At 45.0% G+C, this 15,629-nt stretch overlaps 1 protein-coding gene across 4 annotated transcripts in view; it reads right to left on the bottom strand.

Moving 5' to 3' along the window:
• glmna (glomulin, FKBP associated protein a) overlaps nt 1-15,629 on the bottom strand; it is a 50,271-nt gene that overhangs the window by 7,947 nt on the left and 26,695 nt on the right. For all 4 annotated transcript variants that reach the window (XM_085983340.1, XM_085983339.1, XM_085983341.1 and 1 more), the window contains exons 10-14: nt 14,058-14,088; nt 13,730-13,819; nt 13,536-13,577; nt 7,186-7,259; nt 4,199-4,283 (exon numbers count right to left, since the gene is read on the bottom strand). In XM_085983340.1, coding sequence (XP_085839466.1) covers nt 4,199-4,283; nt 7,186-7,259; nt 13,536-13,577; nt 13,730-13,819; nt 14,058-14,088 — 322 coding nt within the window. The remainder of the gene's footprint in view (nt 1-4,198; nt 4,284-7,185; nt 7,260-13,535; nt 13,578-13,729; nt 13,820-14,057; nt 14,089-15,629) is intronic.

Below are 15,629 nucleotides of genomic sequence, written 5' to 3'. Positions count from 1 at the left end.
ACATTAGGGAGGGGGAGCGTTACCTGGACACTATGTTCCAGGAGGCAGTCACACCCACTAGAATAATTACTTACAATTTGGCCCATGGTCAGGGACAGGAGGGTGTGACTACAAGCGATGCAGGTATTGGGATCCATGAGGTAGTGGTGGAGGAGCCTCAGCACTTGGCCTTGTCCAACAGGTACGAAATTCTTGCTCCGTGTGTGGACGAGGCCAGGGACTGCAGGGAGAATGAGCAAACTGACCACAGCACCATGGTACAGGGAGCCATTCAAGTGCGGGGAGCAAAAAGAAACGTTGTAGTGATTGGGGACAGTATAGTGAGAGGGATAGATACTGTTCTCTGCAGCCGAGAGCGTGAGTCCCGAAGGCTGTGTTGCCTGCCAGATTTAAGGACATCTCCTCTGGGCTGGAGAGGAACTTGGAGTGGGAGGGGGAGGATCCAGTTGTCATGGTCCATGTAGGCACCAATGACATAGGTAGGACAAAGAAAGAGGTTCTGCTAAGAGAGTATGAGCAGCTAGGGGCTAAATTAAAAAGCAGAACCACAAAGGTAATAATCTCTGGATTACTACCTGAGCCACGAGCGAATTTGCATAGGGTAAATAAGATCAGAGCGTTGAATGCGTGGCTCAAAGACTGGTGTGGGAGAAATGGGTTTCGATTTGTGGGGCACTGGCACCAGTACTGGGATAAGAGGGAGCTGTTCCGTTTGGACGGGCTTCACTTGAACCATGCTGGGGCTAGCGTCCTGGCAAATCAAATAACTAGGACTGTAGAGAGGGGCTTTAAACTAAATAGTGGGGGGAGGATCCAGGTGAGCGGAAAAATAAAAAGGAATTGAGAAAGCAATAGAGCAGGCTAGAGATGGGGGAAATAATAACCAGAGTGTGACAGGGAGGGACAGAAGAGTGTAACAGAAAAAAAGGCCAAAACAAGGAAAAATGGTAAAAAGACAAAGTTAAAAGTTCTATTATCTGAATGCACGCAGCATTTGTAACAAGATAAATGAGTTGACGGCACAAATAGATACAAATGGGTATGATCTGATCACCATTACAGAGACGTGGCTGCAAGGTGACCAGGGCTGGGAACTGAATATTCCAGGGTATATGATAATTCGGAAGGATAGAAAGAAAGGAAAGGGAGGTGGGGTGGCTTTGTTGGTAAAAGATGGGATCAGTGCAGTGGTGAGAAGTGATATTGGCTCAGAAGATCAAGATGTAGAATCGGTTTGGGTGGAGATAAAAAATAATAAGGGGAAAAAGTCTCTGGTGGGCGTAGTCTACAGGCCCCCGAACAGTAGCAATGCTGTTGGACAGAGTATAAATCAACAAATAATGGAGGCCTGTAAAAAAGATACGGTAATAATCATGGGTGATTTTAATCTCCATATTGATTGGACAAATCAAATTGGCCATGGTAGCTTAGAGGAGGAGTTCATAAAGTGCATCCGGGATGTTTTCCTAGAACAGTATGTAATGGAACCAACCAGGGAGCAGGCTATCTTGGATCTGGTACTATGTAATGAGACAGAATTAATAAATGATCTCATAGTAAAGGATCCTCTAGGAAAGAGTGATCATTGCATGGTTGAATTTCAAATTCAGTTGGAGGGTGAGAAAGTTGTATCCCAAACCTGTGTCCTGATCTTAAACAAAGGCAATTATAATGGCATAAGGGCAGAACTGGCTAAAGTGGACTGGAAAAACAAATTAAAGGGTAAGAAAGTTGAAATGCAGTGGCAGACATTTAAGGAGATATTTCATAACTCTCAACAAAAATATATTCCAGTGAGAAAGTAAGATTTTAAGAGAAGGGAGCACCATCCGTGGCTAACTAAGGAAGTAAAGGATGGTATCAAATTGAAAATGAAGGCATACAATGTTGCCAAGATTGGTGGGAGACCAGAGGATTGGGAAGTTTTTAAAAACCAGCAAATGATGACTAAAAAAATAAAGAGAGAGAAGATGAATTATGAGAGTAAGCTGGCAAGAAACATTAAAACAAATAGTAAGAGCTTCTACAAGTGTATAAAAAGGAAGCGGGTAGCTAAAGTAAACATTGGTCCCTTAGAGGATGAGACTGGGGAATTAATAATGGGAAAAGGGGAAATGGCAGAGACTCTGAACAAATATTTTGCATCTGTCTTCACTGTAGAAGACACTAACAACATCCTAATAATGGATAATCAAGGGGTCACAGGGAGTGGCGAACAAGACAATCACTATCACTAAGGAAATAGTACTCGGTAAAATAATGGGACTAAAGGACGACAAGTCCCCTGGACCAGATGGCCTGCATCCCAGGGTCTTAAAAGAAGTGGCTGCAGAGATAGTGGATGCATTGGTTGCAATATACCAAAATTCCCTGGACTCTGGAAAGGTCCTAGCGGATTGGAAAACCGCCAATGTAACACCCCTATTTAAGAAAGGAGGGAGACAGAAAGCAGGAAACTATAGACCAGTTAGCCTAATATCTGTCGTTGGGAAAATGTTGGAGTCCTTCATTAAGGAAGCAGTAGCAGGACATTTAGAAAAACATACTGCAGTCAAACAGAGCCAGCATGGTTTTAGGAAAGGGAAATCATGTTTAACAAATTTGCTGGAGTTCTTTGAGGATGTAACAAGCAGGGTGGACAAGTGTGAGCCAGTGGATGTGGTGTATTTGGATTTCCAGAAGGCATTCGATAAGGTGCCACATAAAAGGTTACTGCATAAGATAAGAGCTCACAGAGTTGGGGGTAATATATTAGCATGGATAGCAAATTGGCTAATTAACAGAAAGCAGAGAGTCAGGATAAATGGGTCATTTTCTGGTTGGCAAACAGTAACTAGTGGGGTGCCACAAGGATCGGTGCTGGGGCCCCAACTATTTACAATCTACATTAATGACTTGGATGAAGGGATTGAGTGTAATGTAGCCAAGTTTGCAGATGATACAAAAATGGGTGGGAAAGTAAGTTGTGCAGAGGACTCAAAGAACCTGCAAAGGGATATAGACAGGCTAGGTGAGTGGGCAAACATTTGGCAGATGGAGTATAATGTAGGAAAGTGCAAGGTTATCCACTTTGGCAGGAAAAATAAAAAAGCAAACTATTATTTAAATGAAGATATTTTACAAAATGCTACAGTTCAGCAGGACCTGGGGGTCCTTGTGCATGAAACACAAAAAGTTAGCATGCAGGTACAGCAAGTAATCAAAAAGGCAAATGGAATGTTGGCCTTTATTTCAAGGGGGTTGGAGTATAAAAGCAGGGAAGTCCTGCTACAACTGTACAGGGTATTGGCGAGACCATACCTTGAGTACTACGTACAGTTTTGGTCTCCTTATTTAAGGAAGGATATACTTGCATTGGAGGCAGTTCAGAGACGATTCACTAGGTTAATTCCAGAGATGAGAGGTTTGACTTATGAGGAAAGGTTGAGCAGGCTGGGCCTATACTCATTGGAATTTAGAAGAATGAGAGGTGATCTTATCGAAACATATGATACTGAGGGGGCTCGACAGGGTAGATGCAGAGAGGATGTTTCCCCTCATGGGGAAATCTAGAACTCGGGGGCACAGTCTCAGAATAAAGGGTCGCCCTTTTAGAATTGAGATGAGGAGGAATTTCTTCTCTCAGAGGGTCGTAAATCTGTGGAATTCTCTGCCACAGAGAGCTGTGGAGGCTGGGTCATTAAATACATTTAAAGTGGAGATAGACAAATTTTTACAAGATAAGGGAGGGAAGGGTTATGGGGAGCAGGCTGGGAAGTGGCTTTGAGCCCTAGATCATCCATGATCTTATTGAATGGCGGAGCAGGCTCGAGGGGCCAAGTGGCCTATTCCTGCTCCTAGTTCTTATGTTCATTTCAAATTTGACTAAATGTGAGAATTTTTTGAAAGTGATGTGTTTTAGACAAATCACACAATTAGATTCACTGTTTTATTTCACTTTTATTTATGTGCATTGCATTATGTACCTTGCATTGGAACATGTACCCGAGTTCTCTGAAGAATAATTCCTTTGCCTGTGTTTCATAAATTAGGAGTGGCAAATGATTCAGAATAACTGATCTAAAAGATAACATGGCTATTGCTAGTGACATCTATCGAAGCGTTATAGCACTTTCCAATCATTTACAACACATACACAAGTACATGCCTATACATACACAGAAAAACTTATTAATTCTATGCTTAATAACATACTTGCCTTCAATGCTAGATCAATCTGATTTTTAATATTTTGTATAATGTAACCTTGTACCCCAGCATGATTGCTTGTCTTTAACAGGCACCTAAAAAAAATGTAAAAGCTGTGTCATAGCTCCATGAAGCTAACTTCTCTCGTTTATTTCTTCCACTACTTTGCACACATTATGGAATAACTTTAAAAATGACCCACAGTTGTGATTCTGTTAACAAAGTTAACATAAACGGATGCAACACGTTAGAATAACCTCAGAGTTCAAAAGGTTCCTTACCATAGCAATGAGCCTTACACAGAATTAGTGTAAATCCTTTAGTCTGCAGTTATAGTTCAACGGCGGGCGGAGGGCTGCGATCTGGAAAAATCTGCGCTTGGACCGGAGGGCTCCCGGGAGGCGCAGAGTGCTGGGCTTCTCCAATCTGCCGGTGTGCAGAGCCCACGTGCCTCAGAGGTGCAGGCGGTTCGCAACATCCCTGGGATCACGTGGGCCATGGGGAGCCAATCAGAGAAGGGAATCTCCCTTCATACACTTGACAGGAAGACTTGTCAAATATATGAAGATAGATCACCCCCAAAACAGAAAAACATCAAATAATTTTTTTTTTAAATCACATTTTTAAAATGACTATAAATTACATAAATTAACTATTTTAAACAAAAATTTAAATTTTTGAAAAAAAATTAAAGTTTTTAAATGGGGCTAAAAATAAACTTACCTTTCTTTAAAGTATTTTTAAATGATAAATCAGTGGAATTTTTTTAAAACTTTTTTCAACTCTTATCCTGGTAAAAGCAGGCCTTGCGCAGAGGCCCTGCTCCAGCGCAGCCGGAGGATCTGTCAAGAGCTTTCTTGATCTTGACAGATCGGAAATGCCGGTTTCTAGCGCATGCGCAGTGCATGCCTGAAACCAGCATTTCCGATGTCCCTATGGGTGAGTACAGTACACAGCGCGTACACACTTGTAGGGATCGGAATATCCGGTCCATTACCTTTGAGATTGTTGATTGTGTACAAGCATGAAACACAGCAGGCAAGAGTCAAGTTACACAATGGGCTGTACCTACTATGAATTACACGCCGCTCACCATGAAGTTCTTTTTAATGTTAAGACAGAGTGGGGAGCAAGCAGAATCCATTTTCTTGTAACACTAAAGATTCTACATTTGAGCTTATAAAGCATTCAGGGGGATCCAGTAGCCTAAACTCAGCCTCCCATCACAGTGGAGACACCAAAGGAAGGCTGTCCTCTAGGAGCCTGCTTTGCACTGCTTGGCTTTAGTGTGATCCAGTGTCAGATTAGCATTTGACACTGGAATTATGGTCATCTTCACATCAATCCATGCCTGAAACTGCTTTGCATCAATGTGAAAGCTGCAGCCTTAGTATAATTAATGGTCACTTTGATCAAAAACTCATGAATTGAGTATTCCTCTCTGTGCAACTTTCAAGTGTGATCGATTTGTAATGGAAAAAGCCACTTTATTCTCTTGTTTAAATTCCATTTGTTAGCACAATGTTTTAGCACTGTTTAAAAATTGAGCTGTTCCAGTACAATTTTGTATAAAAATAATTTGGGATTACAAAAGAAAATCTTATAGAAACAGTACTTAAAAAAGGAAAAAGCCCACTGAATGTTACTGAATAACTTAAGTGATTTTAAAATACATCTAGAATGCTATTTGACAAAAATATTTACATTAAAATATTGCTACGGATCAAGAGCAACAGAAAAGGAGAAGTACTCTAATGACAGTACTTCCAATAAAACAATCAATATTCAAGTCAAGTCTCTAAGGGATCACTACAGGAAACTTTGGTTTATCTGGAAGTTGTATGTCCGGAAACCTCGATCTAACGGCAGAAATCAGCAGCCATTTTGTTAGGTTTTTTTTTCTTTTTTTTTCTTCTCCTAGCATTTTTTTTAAACAGTCAGTCTCTGGAAAGCCTCTCTGAAGCTGTTGCTAAGCTACAGAGACGCTTCCAAGGTACGGGCCGACTGTTTACAAGCTGTTGCTAAGCAACAGTGTTTGTTGTCAGATATGGCGATGAAAACCTCCGTATCCTTCAACATTAGCGCTGGTCTGTCCGGAAGTTTTCACAGATCGGCATCACGCCGGTCCCGTCGGTGCCGGATATCGCGAAGTTTCCTGTATTAGGTCAATATGTCTACAGGGCAAGCAACAGTCTAAAACCCTCTGACCCCTTCCAACACGTGCTTATCAACTAGATTACATAATTAAATCAAAAGAGAGGCTATAATTACAAAGCAGTAACAGTACAGCAAGCTTTATTTAAATAACTCAAAAAAGACCATAATTGTATACAATGCAAACAATAAACAGATCTGTAGTTTATTGCAAAGTAGAACACAATTTTAGGGTTCAAATGACTGTATGGCTCACTAACAGAAATGTATAGCTTGGCTCAGGCTGAACACCAAGATTATAACTTGGAGTCCTTTTGCTTTCTGTGACTCGCACAACTTACATTGTGAACTGACCCTTCATTATTTTAGTACGGTACTGTAGAATACGAAAAGGTGATGGGTTCAAGCCCCACCAGAACTTCAGCACATAATCCAGGATAACACTTCATAGAGGATGCTATATAAATTCAACTTTGTAATTTCTTTCTTAGCAAAATAGCTTTTTACCACTTAAAAAGTGTGCTGCAAAATACAGTTAAAGGTTATGCAGTGTTATTTATCTAATGAAGCTTAAAAGCTCTCATACTCTCGTCTTCTCTGCAACAGATATTGATAATATCCTGAATATTTTTATATTTAATGAATGTTAAAAGGTATTCTTAAGTTGAATTTACTGTTTTTATTCCAAATTGACATGTCTGCCTGGCTTATAAGCAATTTTCAGCATGGCCTAATCTATAGTACATCAAATGTGTTCCACTTAATACTTTAATATCTATTCAGAAAAGCTAGCAGGAGTCACAATCTTTAAAATAAAATCAATGCCTTTTAGACATTACTCACCTAAATAATTTGTGTTTTCCTTCTGGATCAAACTTGTCTATGTACTGCTGGAATACCTTTAGGCTCCATTTCCGCTAAAACATTGAAAAGACAGTTAGAATTATACAGCACAGGAGGCCATTCGGCCCATCTTGCCTGTGCCGGCTCTTTGAAAGTGCTATCCAATTAGTCCCACTCCCCTGCTCTTTCACCATAGCCGTGTACATTTTTTCCCTTCAGATATTTCTCTGATTCTCTTTTGAATGTTACTATTGAATCTGTTTCCACCACCCTTTCAGGCAGTTCATTCCAGATCACAACAACTCGTGTGTGACATTTTTTTCCCCTCATGTCGCCTTTGGTTCTTTTGCCAATTACCTTAAATCTATGTCCTCTGGTTACCGACCCTTCTGCCACCGGAGACAGTGTGGTAAACCACTGTCATACCTGTCTGTGTCTGTATGTGTATTCCACTAGGTACAGGTCTGGACATGCCTCGGCTGACTCCTCCCACTATTCCAGGTATATAAGTGACTACCTCCCAGTCCCTTAGTATTCTGGACGGGTCAACCACTCGAGACAAGACCTTCATTCTTTAGTTAATAAAAGCCTGATTGTTACTCGCTCAACCTCAGTCTTTTGAGTAATTGATGGCGCATCAGACAGTTTCTCCTTATTTACTCTATCAAAACCTTCATGATTTTCAACACCTCTATCAAATCTCCTCTTAACCTTCTCTGCTCTAAGGAGAACAACCCCAACTTCTCCAGTCTCTCCACATAACTGAAGTCCCTGATCCCTGGCACCATTCTAGTAAATCTGTTCTGCACCCTTTCTAAGGTCTCGACATCCTTCCAAGGTGCCAAGAATTGGACACAATATTCCAGCTGAGGCCTAACCAGTGTTTTATAAGGGTTTAGCATATCTTCCTTGCTTTTGTACTCCATGCCTCTATTAATAAAGCCAAGGATCCCATAGGCTATCTTAACAGCCATCTCAATTTGTCCTGCCACCACCAAAAATTTGTGTACGTACACCCTCAGGGCCCTCTGTTCCTACACCCCCTTTAAAATTGTATCATTTAGTTTATATCGCCTCTCCTCATGCATCCTTCCTCATTGGGCCGGAAACGTACTGATCAAGAAAGTTCTCCTGAACACACTTCAGAAATTCTTCCCCCTCTCTGCCCTTTACACTATTACTATCCCAAATTATATTAGGATAGTTGAAGTCCCCCATTATCGCTACTCTATAGTTCTTGCACCTCTCTGTAATTTCCCTGCAAATTTGCTCCTCTATATCCTTCCCACTAGTTGGTGGTCTATAGAATACACCTAGTAGTGTAATGGCACCTCCATTGTTTCTCAACTCTGACCAATAGATTATGTTCTTGATCCCTCCAGGACATCCTCTCTCTCCAGCACTAATATTCTCCTCAACCAATACTGCCACCCCACCCCCTTTCTTTCCTTCCCTATCTATCCTGAACACCTTATATCCAGGAATATTTAGTACCCAATCCTGCCACAACATCGTATTCCATGTGGCTATTTGCGCCTGCAGCTCACCAACCTTATTTACCACGCTTCGTGCATTTACACACATGCACTGTAAACCTATCTTAGACCTTCGTGTATTCTCTTAGTCTGACCCCACCTAATACTGTACTATTTCTTACTCTAGTGCTATCGGTCGCTCCCAATCCTCTGCTTTGATGGCCTCCCATTGTTCAATTACTGTTTTGCCTACCAATTTTTGATTCCAAAACACCAGGGGGGGAGAAATTGGGTGAGTAGCGCCACCTGTTAGCGCCTAAAGAGGCAGTCAGTGGCTGTAGCGCCACTGGCTGCGTCTGCGGCGATATTCAGTAGGGGCGCTAATGGTGGCGTTAGGCATTTGTGCTGCGCCGCCACCGATGACGTTATCAGTGTGCGCAGCGCCCCATTCGTGATATTTGGTAGCGAACGCCACAGTTGCGCCGCTCGCTACCCGCGCCCGGTTCACGGGGCCTTACTGTGCCGGCAGCGGCTCAAGTTAAGGTGGAGGTGCGGGGCAGCTGCTTTTTTGGCAGCCGCCTGCCAGCACCTCCGTCCCCGGCCTCCTAACCAACCCCCCCCCCCCCCCCCCGGCGGCATTGCCGGCTGTTTCCCGAGAGCCCGGCACTTCTCCTTGGTGCTGGGCTCATTTGCCGGCACTCGCGAGCGGGGATCGCGCTGTTGCAGGCACCTCCCCCTTGTAATGAAATCTGTTTGTCTTGATCCTGTATTCGTTTTGCACTTATGTATATTACCCTCCCCCACTGTGTATAGTTTCACTTCCTCTTTCCCGACTAACCTGGGAGGTTCCAGGTCTTGGCTCTTGGCTCCGCCCTTGACTTCTCTTACATAAAGATCCCAGGATCTGTATGACTCATTCCTGTGAACCAGTCGGCGTGTTGAGATGTTAGCTCTGATCTTAGTGATTAAAAGCCAACTTGTTTAAGTCTATAACTTCTAGTTTTGTGGTTACTGAAGGCCCATCACCCCTTAACAGTGGGAGGAAGGCCTGCAGTACCGCAGCGTGCCGTGCCGCAGCATGTGGCGCTGCGGCACGTTGCGCTGCGATAATCAGTTTCAGCGCCCTAAGAGGGACGCGGAGCGCCTCGAGCCTCGCCCCGTGTCCCTCAAGGGGCACTGAAACTGAATTTCTGGCGATCGGTATCACTCCGATCGCTGCGCTAAATCCCGCGCTCCGCCGACTTTTGCGCCACTTTGGCGCCCCAACCCAATTTCTAGGCCCTGGTCCCTTAACTCACTGAAATTAACCCTCCTCCAGTTAAGTATTTTTAAGCTTAATTGTCCCTTGTTCTTTTCTATAACTATTCTAAACATGATATTAAGTACGGGTACGGTAACATAGTGGTTATGTTACTGAACTAGTAATTCAGAGGCCTGGACTAATGATCCGGAAACACAAGTTCAAATCCCACCACGGCAGCTGGGGTATTTAAATTCAGTTAATTAAATAAATCTGAAATAAAAAGCTATATGTAAAAACTCATCAGGTTCACTAATGTCCTTTAGGGAAGGAAATCTGCTGTCCTTACCTGGTCTGGCACATATATGTGACTCCAGACCCACAGCAATGTGGTTGATTCTTAACTGCCCTCTAAAAAGGCCTAGCAAGCCACTCCGTTGTACCAAACCGCTACAAAGAAGTATACAAAGAATAAAACCGGATGGACCACCCGGCATCGTCCTAGGAACCGGAAATGACAAAGTCGACCTTGCAAAGTCCTCCTCACCAACATCTGGGGACTTGTGCCAAAATTGAGAGAGCTGTCCCACAGAGTAGTCAAGCACAGCCTGACATAGTCATACTCACAGAATCATACCTTTCAGCCAACGTCCCAGACTCCTCCAGCACCATCCCTGTGTATGTCCTGTCCCACGGCAGGACAAACCCACCAGAGGTGGCGGCACAGTGGTATACAGTCGGGAAGGAGTGGCCTTGAGAGTCCACAACATTGATTCCATACCCCATGAAGTCTCATGGCATCAAGTCAAACATGGGCAAGGAAACCTCCTGCTGATTACCACCTACCACCCTCCCTCAGCTGATGAATCAGTACTCCATGTTGAACACCACTTGAAAGAAGCACGGAGCGTAGCAAGGGCACAGAAAGTACTCTGGGTGGGTGACTTCAATGTCCATCACCAAGAGTGGCTCACTAGCACCACTACTGACCGAGTTGGCCGAGTCCTGAAGGATATAGCTGCCAGACTGGGTCTGCAACAGGTGGTGAGAGAACCAACACGAGGGAAAAACCTATTTTACCTCATTCTCACCAATCTACCTGTCCCAAATGCATTTGTCCATGATAGTATTGGTAGGAGTGACCACCGTGCAGTGCTTCACATTGAGGACACTCTCCATCGTGTTGTGTGGCACTACCACCGTGCTAAATGGGATAGATTCAGAACAGATCTAGCAGCTCAAAACTGGGCATCCATGAGGCACTGTGAGCCATCAGCAGCAGCAGAATTGTATTCCACCACAATTTGTAACCTCATGGCCCAGCATATCCCTCACTCTACCATTACCATCAAGCCAGGGGACCAACCCTGGTTCAATGAGGAGTGTAAAAGAGCATGCCAGGAGCAGCAACAGGCGTACCTAAAAATGAGGTGCCAACCTGGTGAAGCTACAACACAGGACACATACATGCTAAACAGCAGAAACCACATGCTATAGACAGAGCTAAGTGATCCCACAACCAACGGATCAGATCAAAACACTGCAGTTTTGCCACATCCAGTCGTGAATGATGGTGGACAGTTAAACAACTAACGGGAGGAGGAGGCTCCTTGAACATCCCCATCCTCAATGATGGAGGAGCCCAGCACGTGAGTGCAAAATACAAGGCTGAAGCATTCGCAACCATCTTCAGCCAGAAGTGCCAAGTGGATGATCCATCTCAGCCTCCTCCTGAGGTCCCCACCATCACAGAAGCCAGTCTTCAGCCAATTCGATTCACTCCACATGATATCAAAAAATGGCTGAGTGCAGTGGATACAGCAAAGGCTGTGGGCCCAGACAACATCCCAACTGTCGTGCTGAAGACTTGTGCTCCAGAACTAGCCGTGCCTCTGGCCAAGTTGTTCCAGTACAGCTACAACACTGGCATCTACCTGATAATGTGGAAAACTGCCCACAAAAAACAGGACAAATCCAATCCGGCCAGTTGCATCCCCATCAGTCTATGCTCAATCATCAGCAAAGTGATGGAAGGTGTCGTCGACAGTGCTAACAAGCAGCACTTACTCACCAACAACCTACTCATCGATGCTCAGCTTGGGTTCCACCAGGGGCACTCGGCTCCAGACCTCATTACAGCCTTGGTCCAAACAAGAACAAAAGAGCTGAATTCCAGAGGTGAAGTGAGAGTGACTGCCCTTGACATCAAAGCAGCATTTGACCAAGTGTGACACCAAGGAGCCCTAGTAAAATTGAAGCCAACGGGAATCAGGGGAAAAACTCTCCATTGGCTGGAGTCATAATTAACACAAAGAAAGATGATTGTGGTTGTTGGAGGTCAATCATCTCAGCAGCAGGACATCACTGCTGGAGTTCCTCGGGGCAGTGTCCTAAGCCCAACCATCTTCAGCTGCTTCATCAATGACCTTCCCTCCATCATAGGGTCAGAAGTGGGGATGTTTGCTGATGAAAGCACAGTGTTCAGTTCCATTCGCAACTCCTCAGATAATGAAGCAGTCTGTGCCTGCATGCAGCAAGACCTGGACAACATTCAGGCTTGGGCTGATAAGTGGCAAGTAGCATTCGCGCCACACAAGTGCCAGGCAATGACTATCTCCAACAAGCGAGAGTCTAACCACCTCCCCTTGAAAATGCCGAATCCCCATCAACATCCTGGGGGGTAACCATTGACCAGAAACTTAACTGAACCAGCCACATAAATACTGTGGTAACAAGAAGAGGTCAGAAACTGGGTATTCTGTGACGAGTGTCTCACCTCCTGACTCCCCAAAACCATCTCCAAGGCAAAAGTCAGGAGTGTGGTGGAATACTCTCCACGTGCCTGGATGAGTGGAGCTCCAACAACACTCGGGAAGCTCGACACCATTCAGGACAAAGCAGCCCGCTTGATTGGCACCCCATCCACCACCTTAAACCTTCACTCTCTCCAGCACTGGTGTACCATGACCCATCTATGTATCATGTGTACCATCTACAAGATGCATTGCAGCAACTCACCAAGGCTTCTTCAACAGCACCTCCCAAACCCACGACCTCTACAACCTAGAAGGACAAGGGCAGCAGGCGCATGGGAACACCATCACCTCAAAGTTCCCCTCCAAGTCACACACCATCCTGACTTGGAAATACATCACGGTTCCTTCATAGTCGCTGGGTCAAAATCCTGGATCTCCCTCCCTAACAGCGCTGTGGGAGTACCATCACCTCAGTGGTTCAAGGTGGCGGCTCACCACCACCTTCTCAAGGGCAATTAGGGATGGGCAATAAATGCTGGCCTTGCCAGCGACGCCAACATCCCGTGAACTAATTTTAAAAAATGATCACTGTTCCCCAAATGCTACCCCACTAAAACATGCTCCACTTCATTCCTCAGAACTGGATCCAGCACTGCTTCCTTCCTCATTGGGCTAGAAACACACTGATCAAGAAAGTTCTCATACACATTTCTAAAATTCTTTCCCCTCTTTGCACTGTTACCATCCCAGTCTATATTAGGACAATTGCAGTCCCTCATTATCACTACTCTATAGTTCTTGCATCCAATATAGAAATCTAATAAAGCATTCCATATTCTTTAGATAGAAGTCATTTCATATAATTGCATTAATACGTACCAAATGTTCAAATGGACAGAGAGTCATCACCTTCACTAAATCCTAGAGGCAGAAATTTGAGAAAGAACCCATTAAAATGGTAGCCAGAAATGCACATTATAAGCTATGTTAGAATTGCTATTTTTTTTTAATGTTGCTGTAAATTAAAGCATGAGCCACATACACATTTGCTTTATGTTCGAGTTCTGGATTACCTGTGGAACGCTAAGAATGTTTTTGATTTCCAAATACTTGTGGGGAAGATTATTATCTTCAATTGTTAATAAACAATGTTCATACAATTCCTGAAAAATAAAATAGATTCAAATAGTTATGTATGGATGTTCATTCATCAAAAAATATTTAAAGTGAATTAAATTAAAATAAAAAATATTATCTGTCACACTAGAAGATATTTATACTTCTGACTGTTAAGACAAATGTATTTCATAGGTGCAATGTGGAAGTTAACTGTAACAAGCTTTGAAGATTCAGCAGAAGTTTCAAACAGGCACTTTAAGTACAGTAAACAAATGTACCTACCAGTCCTTTAGACAAAATGGACTCTTCTGTCCTGCCATTAGAATAAACAAAGTTATTTTATGCAGTTGGAAAGAAACAAAAAGTTTTAGAATTATAAACTGGAAGCTTCATTCATCATAAAATTTATATAAAAATGTTCACAATCTTTTAAAACCTGTAAACTATTAGTATCCAAGTTACTATTCTTGAAATATTCATGAAAATAAAAGTTGTTGGCAAGGCGACTCAACTTTAATGTTAACTCAAAAATCTTATTCTGTCCTTTCTTCATTACAAATAACTTGTTTATCTATCTATATATATATAAATCGGTACTTCTGTCTGTCATCGCGTGTGCGTCTGGTGGGCTATGCGCTCGAAAGTTACGGGACGTACCTACGCGCGCGTTACCTCCAAAGAAAGCTTACGCTTCCGAGACGGTTTTAAGCGTATTTACGTTTCGGCCGGGCTAAAATCACACCCGCGGTATCCCAAAAACCTTCAACATTCCGCTCATTAGCATCTCATTATCCGCTCATTAGCGACAGAGTGACCTCGAGCTCGACCAATCGTACGCCGGGTTGCTGGCATGTGCCGCCGGGCCAATCGGTGCGTGTGTGGCCGGGCTTTATCGTTCTGAACCAAGGTGAGTCGCCGCCATCTTGATTCCAAACTTTTCCTTTCTTTTTCCCGCTTTGTGTGTCTTAAAAAAAACGTTGCTTTTAAAACACATATTGTTTTAAAAAAAAATGATTTAGAAAGTAATTAACTTATCTAATCTCATTAATTTTCCTACCTTTCCCCATTTTTCCAGGTAGGCCTAGAAGCCTCGGCGTCTCCTCCGCACCCACGCCCGAGCTAGGCACCTCCCGGCCCCACTCGAAGGCTGGAGGGCCGAGCCTCAGCCCAGCGCCGCTAGGGTGCTCGCGCAGCAGGAGCTGAGACGCGGCGTCTCTCTCTGGCTCGGCCGGGGGGGGGGGGGGCGGGGCTTGCTGAGCGTCAAGCGTTACCCTGGCAACCGGGGCCGCCGGCCGTCTCGCACAGCCGCAATCGGCGGTCTTCACCTCGGGGGGGGGGGGGGGGGGGGGTGCCGCGACCCTCGGGGGGGGGGGGGGAGCCGCGCGCGCAGCAGGAGCAGCTGAGACGCAGCGTCTCTCTCTGGCTCGGCCGGGGGGCGGGGCTTGGTCAGCGTCACGGCTACCCTGGCAACCGGGCCCTCCGGCCGTCTCGCACAGCCGCAATGTTGAAGCCAGCTCGGGAGGCCGGTGCTCGGAAGATCGCGCCTCCGGAGTTCGGTGCTTGGTTGGGGGGGGGGGGGGGGGGGGGGGCGGGGGGCGAGCCTCGGTCGGGGGTGGGGGTGGGTGGTGGGCGAGCCTCGGGGGTGGGGGTGCGAGTCTCGGGGGGGGGGGCAACCTCTGGAGTTCGGGGGGTGGGGATCAGGGGGCTCGGGAGTTTGGGGGGACGGGGATCAGGGGGCTCGTGGACTCTCCCCCTTCCCCTCCCCCCTCCTCCCCCCCCCTCCCTCCCCCCGCCCCTTCTTCCCCCCTCCTCTCTCCTCCTCCCCCCCTCCCTTCTTCCCCCCTCCTCTCTCCT

The sequence above is a fragment of the Somniosus microcephalus genome, chromosome 3 (genome assembly GCF_052327205.1).
Source record: "Somniosus microcephalus isolate GS21.2 chromosome 3, FLI_Smic_1.0, whole genome shotgun sequence".
In the NCBI taxonomy this organism is placed as follows: domain Eukaryota; kingdom Metazoa; phylum Chordata; class Chondrichthyes; order Squaliformes; family Somniosidae; genus Somniosus; species Somniosus microcephalus.
Note: the sequence above shows the minus strand (reverse complement) of the source record. Positions and strands in the feature narration are given on the sequence as shown.